This window comes from Tenrec ecaudatus, chromosome 7 (assembly GCF_050624435.1).
Source record: "Tenrec ecaudatus isolate mTenEca1 chromosome 7, mTenEca1.hap1, whole genome shotgun sequence".
In the NCBI taxonomy this organism is placed as follows: domain Eukaryota; kingdom Metazoa; phylum Chordata; class Mammalia; order Afrosoricida; family Tenrecidae; genus Tenrec; species Tenrec ecaudatus.
The window spans coordinates 91,032,554-91,057,045 of record NC_134536.1 but is presented as its reverse complement, the minus strand read 5'-3'; the positions used below and the strand labels follow the sequence as shown (position 1 = coordinate 91,057,045).

Sequence of the window (24,492 nt, the reverse complement as noted above, 5' to 3'; positions counted from 1 at the left end):
GAAGACCTTGGATGAGATAGACTGACAGAGTGGCTGCAACAATGGGCCCAAGCATAAGAACAATTGTGCTCATGGCACAGCCCTGGGCAGTGGGTTGTTCTATTACACATCAGGCTGCTTTGAGTCGAAACCGAGTTGATGGTACCTAACAACAATGACAGCACACACTGGCACTTCATTATTAGGGAGGATATTAAGGGACTTTGATTTATGAATTAATCTGATAATAAAACAATAATTTGATAACATTTTCTATGCCTGAATATTAAGGGAAAAGAATGACAAAAATAAAGAATTCTAAGACCTAGGTTTATTATGCTACAATCATTGCTCACCAAGATGTATGCTTTCCGGTCATGACCTTGAATAGTAAATCTAAACGTGCTTCTAGCAGCAGAGAGCTCCACCAGACACTGGGCAATAACACTCTGTACAAACTGAAACCTGTTTTGAACAAAAATCAATTTTCACAATGTGCTTTTCATAATAACTAACCAGCAAGAAGAGGCAAAAATATTCACAAGGACCTCGAAGGGAGAGACATCTGTATGCCAAGCTTTTCTGCATACTGCCCATGCCCTCACAAATTGTGTTACTATGGATTTTAATATACTTCAAGGTGTTTGTGTGTGCTCTATTCTTCTTATGCCACATCTTCAATCCTTAAGATATCGTTTTCCAATGCCTCCACTTATGTAAAATATCTAGAAGATGCAAATGTGAACTAAAGACAGGGGAGGAAATGAAAAGGAGGACATTTACCACACAAAACCCAGCCATCCCGTCCTACTGACACCGTGTCAGGATAAGGCAGCATTCCACCTGTGATGGAGCCTATTAAATAGCGCATAACTAAGTTACGAGGAACCTCGGTGACATGCTGGTTACACTTTGGGCGGCGAGCTGCAAGGTAAGCAATCTGGCATCACCAGTGCTCCAAGAAAGATGGGGCTTTCTATTCCCATAAGAGTTACAGTCTCGTATTGGAGGCTGTGGAGGCCTGCTGGGAACACGACTTCTAAACGGCAAATATCGGGAAGCCTGTGATCCAAGGCCACTTTTGCTGGCTACAGACAAGGTCTATGGAAACAGAGAGTACACTCAGCTCTTCTTAAAATTGAAGGTGTTTACCCCTGAGATGAGACTGAACTCTATTTAGGCAAGAGATGTGCTTAAGTGAATGAAGCAAAGAACACAAGTGATTCCAGGCGGCAAACCTAGCAAAGCCAGAGTCAACCAGGGAAAGGTAACTCTTGCCCATGGAAACAGTGGAGTGGTTATTACAGGACACTGAATCCGTGTGATGCCGTACTCCTCCAGATCAAGCTTATTGAAAAGTCAATCAATAAAACAGTGCACTTGTTACTTCTTTTTTTGTGTTTTTATTAAATCACTTCCTTAAGTTATTTTTGAAAAAGAGTTATAATCTTAACTCGAAGGCATTAAGTTTGAACTAAGTTAAGAGGGTGAGAAATTTCCTCCCAAACAATTTTCAGTGTTGTCTACAATATTTTTCATTAGAATTTCCTAAAAGTATCAACTTGCAGGTGCAAAATAAATATATTTATAGGAAGGTAAAATTTAAGTCTATGTTCTGGTTGCCACTCATTTTAGATATCAATAAATAGACTGCAATAAAAGTATATTTCAGTTAATTTCTGTTTGAAACAAAAAAAAATCAAAGAAAATAAATACTCATTTGGAGACTGAGTACCATTGGTAACACAGGAGCTCCCTGAAAGCTGATCCATGTTCGAAATTTTAGTCTAGTTAAATTAAAGTAAAAAATAATTAGTTAAAGGCCTACTAAAGACTAACTTGTAAGGCCCTGAATATCTGGCATATAGGAAAAAAATAACAAAACTTTTCTGAATTAGAATTCATGAATACATGTGTCTATAACATTACATGAACAAAATAAATATGTCCTCGAGTCTTTTATATATGCATTGACTTAAATATCCAAGTCTTTCTCAAAACTTCTCCCTCCTTTTAAAATAAAGGACAACATACATAAGAATGAATTCCCAAACAACTAATTTTACCTACTTACTCTAAATTGGAAATAACAGTAAAGTTAATCTGCTATTGGTACCTTGGTAGAATGGGAAACTTTTCCTCAGATCGTTGGACAATTATCTCTGTCATATATAGCTTCGTGGTTTCTAGAAACAAAAGAACAAAATAACGAATTTTTTCATTAAACTAATATTTTTACTACCGGCATGTTAGCTGCAAATTATGATTTTAAAAATAAACTCACTGTACTGATAAAATTAATCTTCAGTAAAATTTTCCCAAAAAGAATTGATTCCTAAAGACTAACTACTGCTAACTACAAATACACAGTTCTGAGGTGACAGGATCGTTTTAGAATAGGCCTGTTGTAGCAACTCTGCTGACAGACAGAGAAAGTGTACTAATTAGTTAGATCACACTGATAGACCACTTACCCAGAAATCAGTACCACTAGTGTCATTTATCCAGGATAGCCAGAAACCCGACAGTCCCTTCCCTTATAGTATCCCAAAGCCCATGCCAGGATACCATGAACCTCAAATTAGTCTCTATCTAGAAAAGCAATCTGTTAACATACTATTCTCACCATGCCTGGTTATTGATTACTTTCTTTACAGCAGAATTTAAACAGCAAGCTAGATAGTTAATAGAAATGAAAAAAGAATCAAGATTTTGTGTTTTTTTAAATCTATAGAAAATATGTAATTTCACTAATAATAAAGGAAATGGAAACAAATATTTTAAATGATAAGGTATAGTAATGAAGATATGGATAAATGAGTATATATATATTCATTACCAGAATTAGAAATGAGCCCTGAAAAGCCATTTGGCAAAGACCTCAAAATTGTGTACATATTGTTTCCCCCAGCAGTTTTATTGGCACTTAATTTACATACCATACAATAGTTTAGTCATACATTCATATCAAGCAGAATTATACAATCATACCATAGAATTTTAGAGGATGCCATTTATCCCCCACCCCCACCCCAGTTAAATTGCTTTTAAAATTGTGCCATCACAATCTGCTCTAGTGTGCCCTCCCACTCCCACCTTTATTATTTACTCCCAAATGCCCTCTCACCCCCCACCCTGAATTCCCTCTATCTCCTTGTTATACATTATGATCACTATACATCCACTCCTCCTGTGCTTCACAGCTGGGAGACCCGACAGAAAACAACAAAATACAAAATTGGGATAAGGTCATATGGTTAAAACATAATTGTACACAGACCGAAATACAAATAATATATAAGAAGGAAAAGACGCCCCAACACCATTCAAAAGGCAAGAAACTTCTGTCATGGAGTCAATAAGATACTTCACCCAGAACAGATACAAGTTTTGTCTACAGGGTGGGCAACTGGCGAAGTATCACATTCGATGCAGCACAATCAAGATTACAATGGAGTCTCCCCGACAGTAAGCTGTGCGCGACTCTTGCCTGTGGCTAAAGCAGATCCGCCAGTGGCTCAGTCACGCGAGACACTCTGCAGAGGGGTGTGGGGTCCCACCGTCCCCCTTAGCCCTCCACAAATTCTGTGTTCCTAATTTTTGCTCTGATGCTTTTCTCTTCAAAATGTGTGCATATTTTATATCATAATTAAACATCTAGGAATTTACATCAATATATAGCTATATGGATTAATATATACAAACATTTATCTACACAAGGCTCCTATAATTGGATTGCCCTCCACTGGCCGGTGATTTTCCACTGCATGTGTTGCATGAGTCTGAAGAGGAATTTACGGACTGGTTTCACACATTTGGAGTAATGTTGAACTTACAGAGTTGATCTGGACTAAGTTGGGATGTGTTCTTAATATATAACTACTCTTTGATATAAAGCTCTCTCTTACACACACACAAATAAATAGAATTTAAAACAAACCAAATTATCTGGAAAAAAAATTTTAATCATTTTATTAGGGGCTGGTACAGTTCTTAACATAAGCAGTGTCAAGCACATTTGTACATTTGTTGCCACCATCCTTTTCAACACATTTTCTTTCTACTTGAGCCCTTGGTATCAGCTCATTTTTACCCCTTCCTACCTCATGAACCCTTGATATGTATAAATTATTATTTTTTCATCTCTTACACTGTCCGATGTCTCCCTTCACCCACTTTTCTATTTTCTGTCCCCATGGGAAGGGGTTATATGTAGATCATTGTGCTTGGTTCCCCTCCTGGTATTGCTTCCACTTCCACTTCCCCTCCTGGTATTGCTACTCTCATTATTATTTGTCCTGGATTCCCTGTGTTTCCAGCTCTTATCTGTAACAGTGTACATGCTTTAGTCTAGCTGGAGAATTGGGATCATAATAGTGGGGGGAGGAAAGTTGTCTGTTTCATCATTGCTACTCTGCAACGTAACTGGCTCGTCTCTTCCTGCGACCCTTCTGAGCTTAGTGTTCTTGTGGTGAGGGAGTACTTGAATGGAAGCCCAATATCAATCTGTTTCCTTAATACTAAACCTTTAAATATATGTACATAGATCTATTTCCTCATCATCATATATAAATATATTTACATGTGTACATGCCTGTATTTAGACCTCTATAAATGCCCTTTGCCTCCTAGTTCTTTCCTATATTTCCTTTTACTTTCTTCTTGTCCTACTATCATGTTTAAGATTAATTACCAACCCCACTGCTGTTGAGTGAATTCTGACCCATACCAACCTTTTAAGACAGAGTGGACCTGCCTCATAGGGTTTCACAGGCTGTAAATACATTTTTTTCTTGGAAGAAAAAAAGTTTGATTTTTTTAAATGTTTGTCTTCCTATTGTTTTTCTTGGGAGACATGCAGCCAGTGCTCTTTGGAGGCAAGGCTAAGATAGCGAGACTTTGTCTCACATGCTTGGGACATAAAATCAGGAGAGACCATTCTCTGGAAAAGCAGAGGGACAGCAAAAAAGAGAAGGATCCTAAACAAGGTGGACTGATGTAGTGACTGCAACGATGGACTTCTACACAGAACCACTGAGGACGGCGCAGGGCTGGGCAGGGCTACGTTCTTTTGCACGTGGGTCACTTGGAAGCAGCCGGCCCCATCTTTCTTAAACCCTTCAGCTCTCAGCCAGGAGCTTCAACCACTTACACAATTACAAATTTATGCCATAGCATTCTCTGAGACCAGAACAATGCATTGTCAAACCATTTTTAGAAAGACACAAGTTCTCCTTGGTAGTTTTTTGTTTTTTAAAGACTGTTTTCAACTACTTAATGTGACACACACAAAAAAGGGCAATAATAACGTCAACAGTTTCACAAAATGTTATACACAATAAAAAAATTGTATACACCAAAGAGCCATGATGGTGGACTTACCCTTGAAATGTACCCTTGAAATTGTTAATTTTCATTTTACTATTTTGTTGTCATGTTAAAAGGTACACAATATAATCTGCTAACCTTGTCATCTTAAATGTTGTCACGCTATAATTTAATTTAAATTTTTAATCCCCAAACTTATTTCAAAGAGTAACTATTCATTTACTGTCATCTACATATTTACTAGCTTTTCACCATTCTTTCTTAGAGCTTCTATTTGTGGAGATTTTCGTGATGTACAGGTGGGTTGTCTTTTAAAGAGAAACTACTAGGGGTGTGTCAATCCAGAGTGTGTTGGTCAGAAAATATAATAACCTTTGCCTTCATCTTTGAAGGATATTGTTGCCTGATATAAAATCCCAGGTTAACAGCCATTTCTGGTGCACACTGTCAAGGCCATTGCACTGTATTCAACTGTGTTACTGCTGCGCCTTTGAAGGGTTTCCATTCTTTTACTGCGGGTGTTTAAGAATTTGTTTTTGAATTTTCTGCAGTATAATTCTGATGTATCTAAATACAGATTGTTGTGTATCACCACTTTCCATACATTTTCAGCAATAACCTCTTCAAATATTGTCTGTGCTCTATCCTTACTGTCTTTTCTGGAAGTTTGATTATACGGTAAAATGAAAATAAATAAAATCTTACTGTCGAGTCGATTCCAATTCACAGCAATCTATAGGTCGGGATAGACCTGCCCCTGTGGATTTCAAAATCTATAAGTCTTTACGGAGGCTAAAGCTTCATCTTTTTCCCAAGGAGCAGCTAGTGATTTCAAACTGCTGACCTTGTGGGTAACAACCTAACATGTACCCACCATACCAGGACTCCTTTGATTGTGTTAGATCTTTTCAATATATGCCCCATGTCTTCTGTATGTTCCACCTCTTTATCTTTCTCTGCTAATTACATATATTTTTCTCATCAATCTTCTATTCTTTAATGTGAAGGTATGCACTTTCCATTTCAATTGTAATTTTTTTCAGAATTACTATTGTGAATCTTTTCCAAATATGCTTCCCCTAATAGTTTTCATTTTCAGTGTAAATCCGAAAATTTCAGTAATACTTTTTTTCATATTGTTTGTGGTTTTTGTTAGTTCTCATTAATGGAAGCCTACTTTGCTTCTGTGCTTGCTTATCTTGAGTTTTATGCTGAACATTGCCCCTCAAAAAGTATTTGAAGGAATAATACAGCGTCGTGATGAAGTTGTCTTCTCCCAGAGCAACAGGGTTATGTCAAGTAAAAGACACACCAAACCAAGCTTACAACCAATTTCTACACAACTATCTTCAAATTTTAAAATTGTCTCTAGAATTACCACCTGGATATTTTTTAAGAGCTTTCAAGTTTTTGAGATTTGCTATTCATTTATTCATTAGATTTTCTTTAAAAAACTGACTATATTTATTATTGCTGTTTCAACATTTTTATCTGTGAAATTAGAGTCTGTTTGCCAGTGAATTTTTTTCCTTGAGTCACACTCTTCTTTTCCTTTGTACGTCTAATAATTTGGGATAAAGTCAAAAATGGCATGTAGGAAGTATCTGACCTCCTCTAATTTCAGGCAATGGTCACAAAGAACTCACAGATGATACTTATGATTAAGAGGGTTGCTAGGGAAATTAACAGGTTGCAGTCAGGATTTAAAATGTGAAGCGTGAAGTTCTGTCTGTGATGTACTTTCTCAGTCTGAAGAACCCTTGGTCTCTAAGCCACAGGGCCCTTGGCTTCTGCAAGGGTTAAAAGCTTATACTTCCCTTGTTTCCTAAAACTACCCTTTATTTATTTATTTAGTCATTTTATTGGAGCTCATACAATTCTTATCACAATCCATCCATACATCCATTGTGTCAAGAACATATGTACATTTGTTGCCATCATCATTCTCAAAACATTTGCCTTCTACTTGAGCCCTTAATATCTGCTGCTCATTTTCCCTCTCCCTCCCCACTGTTCCTTACCTGATGAACCCTTCATAATTCATAAATTATTATTTTGTCATATATTACACTGTCTGATGTCTCCTCCCCACCTTCTTCTCTGCTGTCCATCTCCCAGGGAGGCTATACGTAGATTCTTGTAATCAGTTCCCCCTTTCTATCCCACATTCTCTCCACCCTCCAGGCATCGCCACTCTCACCACTGGTCCTGAAGGAGTCATCTGTCCTGGATTCCCTGTTTCCAGTTGCTATCTGTACCAATGTACACCCTCTGGTCTAGCCAGATTTGCAAGGTAGAATTGGGATCATGATAGTGTTGGGGAGGAAACGTTTAAGAACCAGAGGAAAGTTATATGTTTCATCGTTGCTTCCCTGCACCCTGACTGGTTCATCTCCTCCCCACAGCCCTTCAGTAAGGGGTGTCCGGCTGGCTGCCAATGGGCTTTGAGTCTCCACTCTGCACTCACTCACATTTTCAATGATATGATTTTTTGTTCCTTGATGCTTGATACCTGATCCCTTTGAGAGCTCATGGTCACACAGGCTGGTGTGTTTCTTCCACGTGGGCTTTGTTGTTTCTGAGATAGATGGACACTTGTTTATCTTTGAGCCTTTAAGACCCCAGACGCTATAACTTTTGATAGCTGGGCATCATCAGCTTTCTTCACATTTGCTTATGCACATGTTTGTCTTCATTGATTGTATCAGGGAGAAGGGCACCCATTGATATGATTTTTAGTTCTTTCATATCTGATAACTGGTCCCTTCTGCACCTTGTGGTCAGACAGACTGGTGTGCTTCTTCCATGTGGGCTTTGATGCTTCTCAGCTAGATGGCTGCTTGTTTATCTTCAAGCCTTTAAGACCACCGATGCTATATCTTTTGATAGCCAGGCACCATTAGCTTTCTTCACATTTGCTTATGCACACATGTCTTCAGTGATTGTATCAGGAAGGTGGGCACCCACTAATGTGATTTTTAGTTATTTGATGTCTAATAACTAGTCCCTTCTACACCTCGTGGTCACTCACACAACTCTTATCACAATCCATACATACATCAATTGTGTAAAGCACATTTGTATATTCATTGCCCTCATTATTCTCAAAACATTTGCTCTCCACTTAAGCCCCTGGCATCAGGTCCCCATTTTTCCCCTCCCTCCCCACTCCCCCTATCCTCATGAACCCTTAAAAATTTATAAATTATTTTGTCATAATTTTTAATTAGATAATTTATAAATTATTATTTTGTCATATCTTGCCCTGTCCGACGTCTCCCTTCACCCACTTTTCTGTTGTCCATCCCCCCAGGGAGGAGGTCACATGTAGATCCTTGTAATCGGTTCCCTCTTTCAAACCCACCCTCCCTCTACCCTCCCAGTATCACCACTCACACTATTGGTCCTGAAGGAATCATCTGCCTTGGATTCCGTGTTTCCAGTTCCTATCTGTACCAGTGTACATCCTCTGGTCTAGCCAGACTTGCAAGGCAGAATTGGGATCATGATAGTGGGGGTGAGGAAACATTTAGGAACTAGAGGAAAGCTGTATTTTTCATCGTTGCTACATCCTGACCGGCTCTTCTACCCAGACCCTTCTGTAAGGGGATGTCCAGTGGCTACATATGGGCTTTGGTCTCCACTCTGCACTCCCCTCCTCATTCAAAATGATATGATTTTTTGTTCTTTGATGCCTGATACCTGATCCCATCAACACCTCATAATAACACAGACTGGTGTGCTTCTTCCATGTGGGCTTTGTTGCTTCTGAGATAGATGGCCGCTTGTTTACCTTCAAGCCTTTAAAACCCTAGACGCTATTATCTTTTGATAGCCGGGCACCATCAGCTTTCTTCACCACATTTTCTTATTCACTTGCTTTGTCTTCAGCGGTTGTGTTGGGAAGGTGAGCATCATAGAATGCCAATTTAATAGAAGAAAGTAGTCTTGCATTGAGGGAGTACTTGAGTGGTGGCAATGTCCCCAAGCAAGAAGACCAGAAATTTGTTGTTCTTACCAAGGCAAGAGTAGTTTTTATGACTACACATTTCTAAAATTGTTGCTTTATTTTGGTCATCTTCCAGTGCTCACTGTAGTTTTCTTTTGTTTTTGTTCATCTATACCTTGCTTGTTTTGTTTAAATATATAGTATCGTAGAGATATCGCTGGCTACATCCTCTTTAGTGGTTTCATAATATCACATGACATGGAATAATTTATTGTGATCTTTCTTTAGCTTTGACTATTTTCAAAGGTATAGAAATTTTTAATTTAAACTAGTATTTATCTGTTTTAATTCATTTGAAAAGCTCTTCACTCTCATTATTGCCTGATTGTGTTCCCATCCTTTGGGACCTTGTAAAGTTTACGAATGGTTAACAAATTATGAGTGTATTAGTGGAGAAGAACATGGTTGCTAAAGCAGGTTATCGAAAAAGAGGAAGGCCCTCAGCGAGATGGACTTTCACAGTGGTTGCAAAAATGGGCTCCCGTAGAACAACAATTATGAGGATGGCACAGGACTGGGAAGTCTCTTATTCTGTTGTACAGAGGGTCACTATGAGTTGGAAATAACTCAGCGGGCATTTCACAATGATGGTTAGCAGAGATAAGAGTACACGGTGGGAGTGAGGGAGTCACTGCGTAGGGTGGTGGGAAAGCGAACAGTGTGATGGTGGTTTGCGCAGTATGATGAACAAAATGAAGGGTTCTGAGTTGTATATGCTAAAAAGTGTTGGCGTGGCAAGCATTTTGTTTAATAACTGTGTAAAAGCACTCACTGCCTGGTAAACATCAAGGACTACAGCCTTTGGTGTGCATTACATTCAATGTAAAGAAAACCCCAATCCTCCCAACTGGGCCAACAGACCTGATGACAAACAGAAAATACTGAAGTTGTTAAGGATTTCATTACGCTTCGATCCACAGTAAATGCTTATGAAAGCAGCAGTCAAGAGATCAACTAACACTGCATTAGGCAAATCTGCTGCACAAAATCTGTTTACAATATGGAAAAGCAAGGATGTCACTTTGAAGACTAAGGTGTGTGTGATCCAAGACATGGTATTTTCTATCACCTCATATGCACGTGAAAGTTGAACAATGAATAAGGAAGAATTGGTGTGTTTGAATTGTTGTGGTGGTGAAGACTAGTGAAAGTATCATGAATTATCAAAGGACAAGTATGTCTTGGGAAATACAGCCAGGGTGTGCCTTAAAAGCAAGTATGGCAAGACTTCATGTCATGTATTTTGGGAATGTTGTTAGGAACGAGTAATCTCTGAAGAAGGACCTCATACATTATAAAACAGAAGGGCAGCAAAAAAAAAAAAAAAGGAAGACTGCCAAGGAGATAGGCTGGTACAGTGGCTCCAACATAACACCAGTTGTGAGGATCGCACAATCCGGGCAGTCCTTCCTTGTGCAAATGGCCACTATGAGTTAGGACCCACTTGATGGCACTCAACAACAATATATACACACCCTTTTACTGAGCCTAGCACTAGAGCATGGGCTGTTAACTGCAATGTTGGTACTTCAAAAAGCACCAGTAGATTCACATCAGGTATCAGGCATCAGAGAACAAAAAAATCATATTATGAATGAGGGGGGAGTGCAGAGCTGGGACCCAAAGCCCATCTGTAGGTAAATGGACATCCCCTTACAGAAGGATCTCGGGGAAGAGATGAGCCAGTCAGGGGGCAGGTTTAGCAAAGATGAAAGATAATTTTTCTTTAGTTCTTAAATGCTTCCTCCCCTGCCCCCCACCACTATCATGATCCCAATTCTACCTTACAAATCCAGATGCACCAGAGATTGTACATTGGTACAGATAGGAACTGGAAACATAGGGAATCCAGGACACATGATCTCTTCAGGACCAGTGGTGAGAGTGGCGATACCGGGATGGTAGAGGGAAGGTAGGGTAGAAAGGGGAGGACTGAATACAAGGATCTACATATAACCTCCTCCCTGGGAGACGGGCAATAGAAAAGTGGGTGAAGGGAGACATCGGCAGTGTAAGACATGACAAAATAATAATAATTTATAAATTATCAAGGGTTCATAAGAGAGGAGGGAGTGGAGAGGGAGGAGGGGAAATGAGGAGCTGATACCACGGGCTCAAGTAGAAAGCAAATGTTTTGAGAATGATGATGGCAACAAATGTACAAATGTGTTTGACACAATGGATTGTGATAAGAGGTGTATGAGCCCTCAATAAAATGGTTTAAAAAAATCATAGAATGGAAAAATTTAAAAAAAGAAAAATGAAGCTGTCTGCTTCTATAAATATTTCAGAAGCTCAATACAGGTTTCCTTTAGTCACAATCACTTTATGGTAGTGGAGAGTATACATGCTTCACTGGTTTTGTTCCTCCAGGGAACCTGCTAAAGACATGTGGTGCTGAGAAGTTCTAGAGACATGAAATCTGAAAGATGGATGTTCTGAATTGGTTCTCCAGTGCAGCTAGACTTAAATACACTGATGATGCTAATTTTAGTACGGAAAGGGCCACCCATGGTACAAGGTGGCAATCAAAATGCACAAGATATTTCTAAAGGAAATATTTTTTGTAAAGTGAATTTCTGGCTGATTGTGTATTAAATACCTTTCAGCAATTCTGTTGAGAAGTTTAGGGAAGCTGATTGGTTGATTCTGCTTTCACTAGAGAAAATGGTAAATGAAAGAAATGAGTCCCAGACTTTGGTGCCTCAAATCTGCATAAATGACCCTGAGTGCTGCTCTGATATCCTGTAAGAAGACTTGGCCAAGGTAAGTTAATGAGTATTGCTACTGGGGCACCAGCTCACACATGTATTGGTTCATTCCTAACAGAATGTGTTTAAGCATATCTCTGCCATCCGCGGACAGCAGCAGCCAAGTTTTCTCAGTAACACACTTGTCCGTTTCTTTAAGGTGCCTTCAAAAGAAACAAAGAGTGCTATCAAGGCAATGGCTTCCAAAGAGCTCTGCTGGGCCAGTTGAATTTTATATATAAAATTTATATATATATATAAATCGGTTCAGAAAGTTATAGTAGTGTATTTGGGGATCACAAAGGCTAATCTTAATATATTTTCTTAAGGGACACAGGATGATCATGGGCTTTATTAGGAAAGTTTTCAGAAACTTGAAACCATTATTGGTGGAAAGGCCAGGATAGTTGATCAGAGAGATAATTTTTCTCATCATGACAATACCCTCATTTTTTGAGGGTAGCAAGGACTATGGTACAAGAATTTCACTGGGAAACCTTACCCCCTCAATCCTACAGCCCCTGATCTTGCCCCTTCTTTTTGTTCTCAAAACTCAAACAACAATGAAAAGGAACACAGCTTGAATCTCTCAAGGGCATAAAACCTGCTGTTTTGATGTGCTGGGATAGAGGGAGCAGGATTCCTCAGGAAAGGGTCAGAGGCAATGAACCCCACCTTCAGAAGCAACCACACCTAGCTAGAGGATCTGTCTAGAAACAATCACTTCACATTTTTCACAGCCTTGTTTACTAAAAGTATGTACACTTTTTGTAGCAAAACCTTTTCACTTACCCTTGTTTTTCCTATAGTAACTGAACTGATATCAACTGTGATTTAATTATAAGCTAATTGAATTCCCAACCTCAAATGGTATCTGAAGTTAATGGGAGGGCACTGATTGGGAAGAAACAGAATCCTGAAATTTGGGATAGAACACATGGACAGATAATCAGCAAACTGGGAACACTGATCCCCTAAATTCAGTTGAATCACTACTGCCAACAGCATCAGTTCTCAACCCCTTCCAAAGAAATTACTTTGTTTGCTAAGCTACACTCCCCAGTAAAACCATATCCCTTCCACCAATACGTGATGGAATTCCCCCCGCTGAGTGTCCTTCATCCGAGATATTGCCAGGGGCATCACTTGAGACGGATGCCTCACGAGGCATTGTGAAAGTGCCCGGACCCGCCTCCAGGAGTATAAACTGTCACCCAGCCCATTCGGATCACAGCAACCTCAAGGACAGAGTGGGATTGCCTCTGTGAGTTCAGAGGCAATAAACCCTATCTGAGCAAAGGCCACTTCCTCCTCCCTCAGAGTGGCGGACGGGTTCCATCTTCTGACCTTGTGACTAGCGGCCCAATGTGTAACCCACTATGCTCCTTTCTAGATCTCTAACTAGACGTGAATCCCAGCCAGCCTCAAGTACTGAAAGAACAAAGTGTAACCCAGGAGGAGGTATACTAAACTCCAAAGCAACTGTGTGATTTTTCTTCCATACCCAAGCAAACACCTGGAAAATGTGTGCAGAAATGGTTACTGAGGGTGAGGGTTAATATTGTTGGGTGCATAAAGTTGAAACTGTCTGAGTTTATTGTTATGAGTCTGCTAAGCACAGTTTCTGCATTCAATGCTTTAACTCCACTAGTTAAAAAAGAATCTAATGATTTCTGGGCTTGGCTCACCAGAGCATGGATTCAACAATAACCCATCTGAACTGAATCAAGTGGAAACACCAGACCTGCCTTGGTATGCTGCAGACAGGGAGCCACAGCCTTAGGGAAGTGTGTGAGTGGATTTATCGAGTGGGACCCACACACCTCCCCAGGGAGTGTCGGAGAACAAAGCTTTCACATAATGGTGAAGAAACTAATTTGACAGTGGGAACTGCTCTAGTTGAATTAAGACACCTAACTACAATGAGGCTAATTGGATCCTAAGTGGGTAGTGGCAAGTGGCCACACTTCATCATCAGAGATAAGGCGAGTGTTGCTACTGTAATGGACAGCAGTCAAAACAGTCTGACTCATACGGCATTGGTTATTTAATTGTGGTGTCCTTCAGAAATGGATGGGAAATTGACTAAATATTTATCTGATCTGTACAGACGGAAGAATTCTGGGTCAAGTGAATGGCAATCTAACTCAATTCACCCAAAGAGAGAGTAGTCACAGCCCTTAAACCAATTCCCTGACTCTGGCCATAACAGACTCATAACCACTTCAACGGAGAGGGGCCGGGTCCCCTTGAAGAAAAACACCTCAGCAATGCCCAAAGTCTGTACCGTTAATCTTTCTCTCAGGCTATCTTAAATATCTATGAAGTCAGACAGTGACTATTCACTGCAGATAAGGAAATCGTTAGACTTTGGGAGATTACTAGACACTGGTTCTGAGCTGATGATAATCCCAAGAAAACTAATATGTGACTTTAGCCCACCAGGCAGAGCAGCGGGTGTCTGAGTCATGTTAATAATGGAGAGCTGGGGCCCATTTCACAGTGGGTCCAATGCATTCCCAAACCCACTCTGTAGTGATTATCCCAATTCCAAAATGCAAAATAGAAATAGACATACTCAGCATAGAATAGATTCCTTCCAATGCATTCTCGAAATGTGCACTGTTCTATTATGGTAGGAAAGACCACACGGAAGCCATTAGAACTCCCTTACCTAGTAAAATAGAGAACTAGAGCCACACTGCATTCCGGGATAGAGTGCAGGAATTACTGCCACCATCAAGGATTAACAGATAAAAGGGTGGTGATTCCCAATAAATCCCCATTAAACTCACCCATTTTCCTGTGCAAAAAAAAAAAAAAAGTTGGATCTTGGAGAATGACAATAAATGATCATAAACTTAGCTAAGTCATGACTCCAATTACAGTGACTCTGCCAGCTGTGGCTGTCTCACTTGAGCAAATTATACTTGTACAGCTCCTGATATCTGGTATGCAACTACTGATTTGGAAAATGGCTTTGTTTCTGCTATTTGGGCCACATGATCTGGCTGATCCAATAGTGGCTGAAGTGCCACCATTGATAAGAGATAGAGCAAGTAGAGGTTCACAAATCATGACCTCTTTGGGGGTCGAGCAACCCAATTCATCACAGGAGCAAAATTAGTTATGAAGTAGCAACGAAAATAAATTTATGGTTGAGGGGTCACCACAACCAAGGGTCATGGCATTAGAAAGGTTGAGAATTACTGACTTAGAGTCTTTTAAGTCCCTTATTGCTGAACTACAGCATAGAAATTTAGGATTTTAGAACAAAGCCCTGCCAATCTCTGCAGGTAACTACTGTTGAGAAACCGCTTTTGTCTTGTTACTGGGTCGCAGTAAAGACTGAACGCTTAACCGTGGGCCACCAGAGTTACCACACAGTCTACGTTGCCCATGTCAGTTATCTGACCCAGCAAGTCGTGAAGTTGAATATGCCTAATAGTACTCTATGTTTATATGGAAGTGGTATATCCAAGCTTAAGCAAGGCCTTAAGGTACAAGCAAGTTATATAAGGAAGTGGTCACGTACCCTTGGTCTCTCAGCCCGGATACATTATCTTCCAGGCTGCATCTGCGGCCTCATGGTATGTTCTTTACAATCTGTTGCCTGAGGAAGAGAAAACCTGTATCTAGGACCTGGCTTACAGATGGTTCTGCACAACATGCAATGGAAAAGTGCAGCACAACCAGGCTGTGACCACGGCTGCGAGCTCATTCTGCTCAGAGTCGAGACCAGTAAGCGTCCCTTACATGGCAGCAGTCCTCTGGGTGATGTGCCAGCTGTCTGGTGACAGACTGACTACATGGACTGATTGCATTCTGGACGGGCAGTGTTTGTTCTTACTGGGTGTCTCAGTTATGAGATGCGACAAGAGGAAAACCAAGCGGATGGCCTACCAAACAGAGACTTGTCCTCTCACATTGTGGAGGGTAGCGGCCACCAGCCACAGCGCTAGTTCTAGGAAAAGGCGTGCGTTCTTGGTTAGCTCTGGGGGAAGGTCCTCTACCTCAGTTGTACACGGGGTATAAGACTTTCTCAACACAAGAACCCTGGATCCAGAGGACTCCCTCTGCTCCCAGCTCTTCTTTCTTAATGGTAGGTGGTCCCTGTCTCTGTTCAATTTTTAAATCTTTTTAATCCCCAAAGAGCTTAACTCAAGATACACCCTAGTCCGGTAGATTGTATCCTACATCATTCGTGTAATTGCCACGAATCTCGCCTCAGGATTAACATCAAAGAGATTAGCACATAGGACAATCATGTCAGATCAAAAAGGGAAGGATAACTAAATAATACTGAGAATCATAGTCCAGTCAAGTTGAGGCATACTTTGGAGGGACATAATTCAATTCATAACACTGGAGGATAGACATAACTTCAATATAGATTCCAAGCACACAATGCTCCTATCAATCCACTATCCATGGGCTTTCGGAACGCCTTGCCCATCATCCGCTATCCCACCCAGCATTGCCTCCGATCAAGGGGTTTACCTCACAGCATGTGAAGTACAGCAATGAACTCATGGTACGTGGAATTCACTGGTCCCACCTCCCGGAACAGAAGGCTTGCCACAGCCACGAGATGTCCTTCTAGAGACACAGTAATGGTGCCAGGTACACGGCAGTACCTTTCAAGGTTGGAGCAATGTTCTCCAAGAGCTTTCCATGCTCTAGTACATGGTGTAATTTCCCCAAAGCCAAGGATGCACAGGTCTAGAACCAGGGGGTGAAAGTGGAAGCAGCAGCACTCGCTGCTTGCCCAAGTATACCTTTTTTCCTTCCTATCCCACTGTCTTAGGTGCTTCAGGTTCAGAGGACTTCGTTCCAAAGGAAGGGATGTTATTGCCTATAAACAAAACTGATAGCGCTGAACAAGACGTTAAGAATGCCACTCGGCCACTGAGGCTCCTCCAGGCCCTGGATCAACAAGGAAATTACGATATACTTCACTAGGTTCACTCCTCTGGAAGACCCAGCCTAAGTCAGTCCACTTCAATTATTTCAAGAAAAGGTCCTCCACTCTCCACCTGGAGGGTACGAGCAACTTAGGAGTGGAATGGAGTGCTAGTGTTCTACTAGCTCCACTTGTAGACTTTGAATGAATCATCCTGCTTCCACTTCCCTACCTGAAACTGCCTTCTCTGTTAACTTGGCAACTCAGACCTTGGAGCTGTTCCGGCATCCTACATGAATGTTGCCTGGTAACACACTGAACTGTCCTTTTTCAGACATCTACACTCCAGCTTTCTCCACACTGCCACATACTATGCATTTCTTACCTTTATTGATTTCAAAACTTCAAGTCTTTGCCATGCCCTGTCATTTTTAATTAGCTTTCACAAAGAAGAGAATATAAAAAATAAGTTCACCTCAACCATAAAACAAATCACATTGGCCTCAAAGTCAATTCTGCCACATGGTGACCCTAGAAGGTTTCCGAGGCTGCAAATCTTTCTGGGAGCAGAAAAACTGGTGGGATTGTATCACCGACTTCGCAGTTAGCAGCCCAATGCTTACACGATCTCAAGACAGAAAGGAACACAAAAGGTTCTGAGCCCTCAATTTGCTGATTTGGAATCAGACACTTTACTCATCATTTAAATAAATTGTTCCTCAAATTCATTTTCAGTTGTTTACTAAGTGGTTTCTTTTATTATCCAAAAATGACACAGCGTGTGGCATCATTTACTACTCTTCATTTTCTGTTTACTGACAGCCAACATTTTGTAAGACTTTTGATTATTAGCAAAACAAACAAAATATATCACCATCTGCCTTCCTTTAAGTTGCATTGCCTAGTTAATCATATTAAGCAGTTACTCATCACCCTCAAAGTCAACAACATGTTGTACCTCTATAGACATTTTAAGCCTCCATGTTTAAACAGTGAAGCTTTTTAATTATTAGGATTTTCGGTATTATACTTTAAATCCTGTTTTAAAGCAATAAAATAGACTTTACCTAAAAATAGAAAAGAAAGAACAAAGTACAAAATTCAGGTTTTTTCCCTTTCAACAGAACTTTTCCAAACTACCTCCTCACCATACCCACTACCCCCACCCCAAAATATTACATGTAACAGCCCCGAGACAGATGACAGCCAAAGATACTTCTCAGGTTCTGGGTACCAACTTTGCAACTGAGGAGTTGTGTAATGAGAAAGGCCCTAATCTCCTTTAAGACAAACCCCACTACAAACTTTATACTATTGCTTTATACCCACAAAATAATATGAAAAATAAAAAATGACTCAACGGCTTGATGCTTAAAACTCAATTCTATGCACTTATAAAGAAAGGCCAAAATATAACATGTTTTGGTATATTGGTTAGTTGGCTTATATTTGAAAAGCAGCTATTATATAATTTAAATTAATCAGCTAACTACTAAAAAGTCTTTTTCTATTGTTTTTTGTCTTTTTTGTTACTTTTTCCTCCTTAAAAACTAGATGATCAATTTGGCGTTTTGTTATGAAATTCTTACCTGATGACATGGTCTCTCCCAATATTACCTTACAACGCTTACAAATTACTTTGGTATTTGCCTTGGGTTTCTGTAGAATAGAAAAATGTCATTTAAATGTCATTCAGCTTTTCTTAAAAGGAATATATAATTTTAACGTAGTCTCTAGAGCATACATTGAACTTTACATTTTATTCTGCCCTCACTAAATACTAGAAATATATTCCATTTCTCTGCATAATTCACATACAAAGAGATAATTTTTCTTAAATCTAAAGACAGAATGCTGCACGATTTTTACAAACCTAGTCGTTTGCTGATGAGTCAAATATTACTAAGTTAATTTGAATAATAAGCACCTTCCATTTACAAAAGTGCTCCAAAATATCCTTATAAGTTAGAGAAGGCAGATGGTGGGCAACAAAGGGAAGGAGGACAGGTGACGTGCTCTAGCTCATGAAGCTACCAAACAGACCAGTCAAAACTTGAACTCATGACTTTGACTGCAAGCTGAGTGTAAGTGACATAAAAACAATCTGTTAACTCGTGTTGTTATTGTTACTCGGTGTTTCACATCAGTTCTCCCTCACAGTGACTCTGTGTGACTGTACAAAACAAATCCGGTCCCACACCATCCCCAGTCATGGCCCTGGCTGCCCTCATTGCTGCTCAAGCCATTTCAGTGAGGAGCTTCCTCTTTTCTGCCAACTCACTACTTTATCAAGCAAAATATCCTTCTCCAGAGACTGGTTCCTCCTGATAAGATGCCCAAACCAAGAGAGACAGAGTCTCTCTACCCTGGACTCTAAGGAGCACTCTGGGGGGACTTCCAACACAGCTTTATTCACTCTTTGTCAGTCCACTCTATCCATAATATTCTTCACCAACATAATGCAAATGCATTGATTCTTTTTTGGCCTTCCTATAACTCATAACTACCCACAATTCAGAGGTAAAATATTTCATCTGTTTCTATAATTCTATTTTTCAGGTTAAGATATGCATTAAAACTGGAAAAATGCAATGAGTTCTGGGATAAAACTGAAACATTCTTAAACTTCAAAACATTAAAAAAATATCACATCATTTGGGATGCAGATTTAAATAGATAGTTGTGACCTAATGACTATACAAACAAGAGTATGGCCTTTTGCATCTCCATCAATGGACTCCTTTAAAGCCATAAAGCATTTCTCACAAACAGATGTACTCAACACTGTACACATTATAAAGATGGGCAGGGAGAAGAATTAGTATCGTACCTCTGTACACTTGATGCTACCTCTCTTAGAAGACCACAAAAGGTCTTCAGAAGAGAGGATGAAGGTTGTAACTTTCATATACAAGAAAACAGATTGATTAATCTGAGGAGTAAGTTTTAACTTATTAATACAATTACATTCCACTTGACATAAAAAGCTACTTCCTTAGAAGTTGCACTACAAAGCACAGTGGTTCCATGGATCTTTTAGTAACTTAAGGACCTGATATTTAGATCCAGGCTCTTCAAATAATTACATTTATAATTGTATTTAACGTAACCCAAATAGCCACTTCCTAAAAGATGATAAGAAGCACAATGGGTCCTATGAACCTGCTGCTAGTAGCTAGTAGAGCCACATCTTCAATTCAGGTCCCTCAGGTGCTAAAATGTGTACTCTTAAGTACAATGCCAAGTGCTCCCCAAACTACAGGTCACAGCCATTAATGGGTTGTGGACCCAATTGAGTGGGCTGCAGCCTCCTTTTTTATTTTTTTTAAGGAAATAGAATAAAAACCATCATATTCTACAAACAATGGTAACTATTGCTTCAAGAAATTTTTGCTTGAGGTGTGTGTGTGTGTGGTAGGATCTTGATGAAAATGTTTAGAGGACAAAAATGTGAAACATGATTGCATAACTAATATCGGTGGATTGCTCTGCTTCATAGTTCCTCTCAACCTCATACTCGGGCAAGAAGTAAATTCCATAAATGCCCAAGTGCTCTTCCGCAAAGGAAGGAATCCTGAGTCGAATATCTTCATACATTTATTACATTTTGTCTGTAGTCTTGCTGTAGAAATTGAGCAGATTCTCCAGTCTCTCTAAAACGCTCTACTCTAAAAATGAAATCACAACAAAAGCTCCCAAACCGAAATTACACTTTGCTCCAAAACGTCTCCAGGCATCCTCAGGAATGGGCTTCCCAGCGAGACTTTGCACTCTGGCTTTTCCAGACAGAGGGCTCCGAGTGAGCTTGGCGTGGGTAGCTCAGGGGCCAAGGTCATTTCCGTCATAAGAGACAGATGAAGAGAACAGGACAAGTGCCAATGTGTTTGTGTCCAGACACAGTTACAAAAGAACATAGCTCAGAAATCAATATTTCAATTCATTGCTGATGAGTGACCCGATAGGGCAGAGTAGAACTGCCTGTGGGTTTCTACGACCATGATGTCGCTGTGGGAGTAGAAAGCCTCATTTCCTCACACAGAGCAGCTGGTGGTTTCAAACTCTGATCTTGCAGCTAGTAGTCCAACGTATAACTCACTTCACCAGGGCTGCTGGCAATCAGTATGCTCAACGGGAAAGGGCTGCTCTTTCCACAGTGTAGTGCTTTCTTACAATGAACACTCTGGCGGTGCTATCAAGTTCCTGGTGGTTCAAACCCACCAGCCACTGCAAGGCGGGAAACTAAGGCGCTCTGCTATCGTAAAGATTTATAGACTTCGGGCGGGGGGGGGCGGGGGAGAAAGATTTACAGACTTTGAAACTTGATCTCGATAAAGGGTTGCTATAAGTTGGAATCAATTCCATGGCTGAGGTTTTGGGTTTGGTGTGGCTCCAAATTAATAGTAAAAGCATTTTTGCATGATCCATTTAAACCTAATGAAATCATACCCCAAACTAAAATTGATATACAGTATTGCTGTAGAAGGAAGAATATTTCTATTCAAACCAGAGCGTTTTGGTCAGGTGCTGTTATGTATTCTTGTACCATTGCTCTGGCAGCATGTTGGACACTTTCTTTCAGTTGGGATGGGAAATGGGTGCTGTTTGTTTGCTTGCTTGCTTTCTAAATAGGAATCTACCCTATCAGGCAGGGTTAATCAGGTTTCCAAAGTCTGATCAGTACAGAACAAATTACTGTAAACAGCCAAATGTGTGGGTAGTGATCGAATGACCTTACAGCGAAAGACACATTTGCGACAATCGGGTTATTTGTGTCATCAAGGAACATTTGTTCATTTTGTTACGTGTGACAGTGGACCTGTGGTTAAGTCGAGGAAAGTACATAAGTTTTAGAAGCATACACTGAAGCATGTAGGAAGAAAATGACATAATGTCTGAGATTTGCTTTGAAGCACTTCAGAAAAAAGAAACAGATAAGTATAACTGGTGAATCAGAGAACTGCATACTGAGGTTGACGAAAACACTCTTTACTTTTGCGAATGTTTAGAAATTCAGCAACTCCATTTCCAGAAACAACCATGCCCAAACAAAGCAAAAGTACATAGATGTAGTAAAGCAAACAAATCACCAAAATCAATAAATTAAATATACAGGCCAGGAAAAAATAAGAATAAATAGGTAAAACTGCTAGTCATGCTCGCTAACAGTAATCATCGAAATCCACGTTGTTTCCCCTTAAAAAAATAGACATTTTCTAGGTCTAGAATCATTTTATAACTCTTGTAAGAGGTTGAGGCGCCATCTCTATCATTCTATGAAAAGATGCAAATTTTGTATTCTGTTGGCAGGAACCAAAATGAGCCCAAGAGATGACAAATGAATGCAGGAGTATGGGAAAGCCTTCAGCACACAACTTTTGAACATCCCTAAGGATCCATAAGGGAGAAAAACTAGTGTCAGACTTGCTGCTACTTGATGTTGCTTTTAAAAGTCAGACTGTCTTAACTGAAGACCTCGCAGAATGAGCTTCATTTGGTTTAAAGAGGAACTGGGCTTTGAGGTGCGTTTTCCTTAAACTATTCAGAAAGGAACCCATACAGGGGGTCATCTGATGAAACAGACTATGGTGCTGAGACTACAGAGCAAACACCAGCGACAGCCGTCGTTGCAGACTAATTAAATCACTATATCTGAGCTGGCATGGCTGCTCAGAGAGGTGGATTAGCTTCCTGTCCTCGTTTTTATTTTCCTTTGTGTTGTTTCAATTTCTAAGGACCCTTGATATCATCTCATCAAAAAAATGTTTCCCAAGAGATACCATTAGGAGGCTGTGTCACCATGTGACATTTCCAAACTCTGCTAGATAGCTAGACTGGGGTATATGAGAAATAGGTTTTCAATAGCACGGAGCAGCCTTGTTCCCACAGGAGCCTGGAGAAGCCTGTTCAAGCATGGCCCTCCACATTTATGTTACTATTTTAGTCACAGGCATACCCTTTCACCTGCTACAATATGCAATTACAGTGGAAACTTCCATCAACAATCTTGTCATCGGCAGCTTGTCATGACAGTAATTTCGCACCATCACCTTGATACTAAAAACTGCAGTGTTTTCCCTTAACACTTAGCATGGTTGTTTACAATTAAGAAAAATTCTGGCCAAATAGCATCATGTAATTGATAAAGACACAGATTTGGAGGGGATAAAATCTCAGCACAGAATTTATCTAAACAGGGAAATGGATGGTTTCTCCTAATGCCTCTCCACTCTTCGATGGCTCACTCCTTTGGAATGTTCTAAAAGCATGTACCTTAACCACGATGCTAAAGTACACAGAGTATGGGTACCTAAATTTAGATTTCAATATAAATGTAATATAATCAGGTTAAACATAATTATAACCCATTTAGATTAGCTTTTAAGTTATTTTATCAGGGGGGAAAAAACTTTTTATGTGACTCAAGTGAAGGCTTCCATTTCAGATCATGTTTTGTTTTCAACTACTCATCAAGCCTCCCGATACCTTGCCCTTTCCCTACCACTTGTTTTCCTTTGCCTCCTGCAGGATATTATCCTCCCTTGCAACTCCGTTAACACCTGTCTGCCTGCCGGCCTATTGCTTCCCCTTCTCTTTTTCTCTCCCGTCCACCCCTGGTAACCATTCAACGTCTCCTTCGTCTCTGTTGGCAGGGGTATGCAACCTTTCTCTTTATTTTCTATTTAATAACACTTACATAATACTTGTCCTTTTGTGAATGACTAAGTTCACCATTGGCCTTTGAAACACATAAAGTGTTAAAGTACCAAAATTTCAAACAAACCACATTTAGGTAATGGCAATTTTGTTTATAGTAATTGAGGAGGCGCTTAAATTTTAACTGACATCAAATTAACCTCAAAATTTGGAGAAGTTCCTTAATAGTCCTTAAAACAGAAAACAGTTACATGAACTAATTTACAGCCAAAGAGATGGTCAACTGCTGCCATGTTTCTTGTTGATAAATCCGTTTACTACAAAATTTTAATGAGTTACAAGCAAAATCTTTAAAATACCGTGGTTTCTATCAACAATCAGATGTCAAAATGAATTTTCTCTGCCCACAGCTTTCTTAGATTTTAAATCACATCTGTATCGACTTGCCATCAGAAGAATGATTTCTCACAAAGGCCAAGCCAATGCCATTGATTTTCTTTTAAAATAAAGTAAACCACTTGTTCTCTGCAGTTAAGAGAAAATTGACTTTTCCCTAAAGCAACTTAACAGCAAGAGCCACCTGACCTCACATTGTCAAGCACCAACCTCAAATCTACAGCACAGCTCATTTACATACTTGGGCTCCATTTCCTCCTTTTCACCAGCAGAACTCTAGAGTACGAGCACACAGTAAGTGCGTATGCCTACCATCCAGCAGCCCAGTGCTGCAGTGGTTACGCATCTAGTTGCTAACCAGAATGTCAGCAGTTCAAACCCATCGGCCACTCCATGGGAGAAGGATGTGGCAATCTGCTTCCATAACAAGGTACAGCCTTGGAAACAATGTGGACTAGTTCTACCCCACTCTG

At 40.0% G+C, this 24,492-nt stretch overlaps 1 protein-coding gene across 3 annotated transcripts in view; it reads right to left on the bottom strand.

The window, feature by feature from the left end:
* UBE3D (ubiquitin protein ligase E3D) overlaps positions 1-24,492 on the bottom strand; it is a 178,412-nt gene that overhangs the window by 130,093 nt on the left and 23,827 nt on the right. For all 3 annotated transcript variants that reach the window (XM_075554833.1, XM_075554832.1, XM_075554834.1), the window contains exons 5-7: positions 18,559-18,628; positions 2,096-2,165; positions 336-444 (exon numbers count right to left, since the gene is read on the bottom strand). In XM_075554833.1, the coding sequence (XP_075410948.1) occupies positions 336-444; positions 2,096-2,165; positions 18,559-18,628 (249 nt within the window). The remainder of the gene's footprint in view (positions 1-335; positions 445-2,095; positions 2,166-18,558; positions 18,629-24,492) is intronic.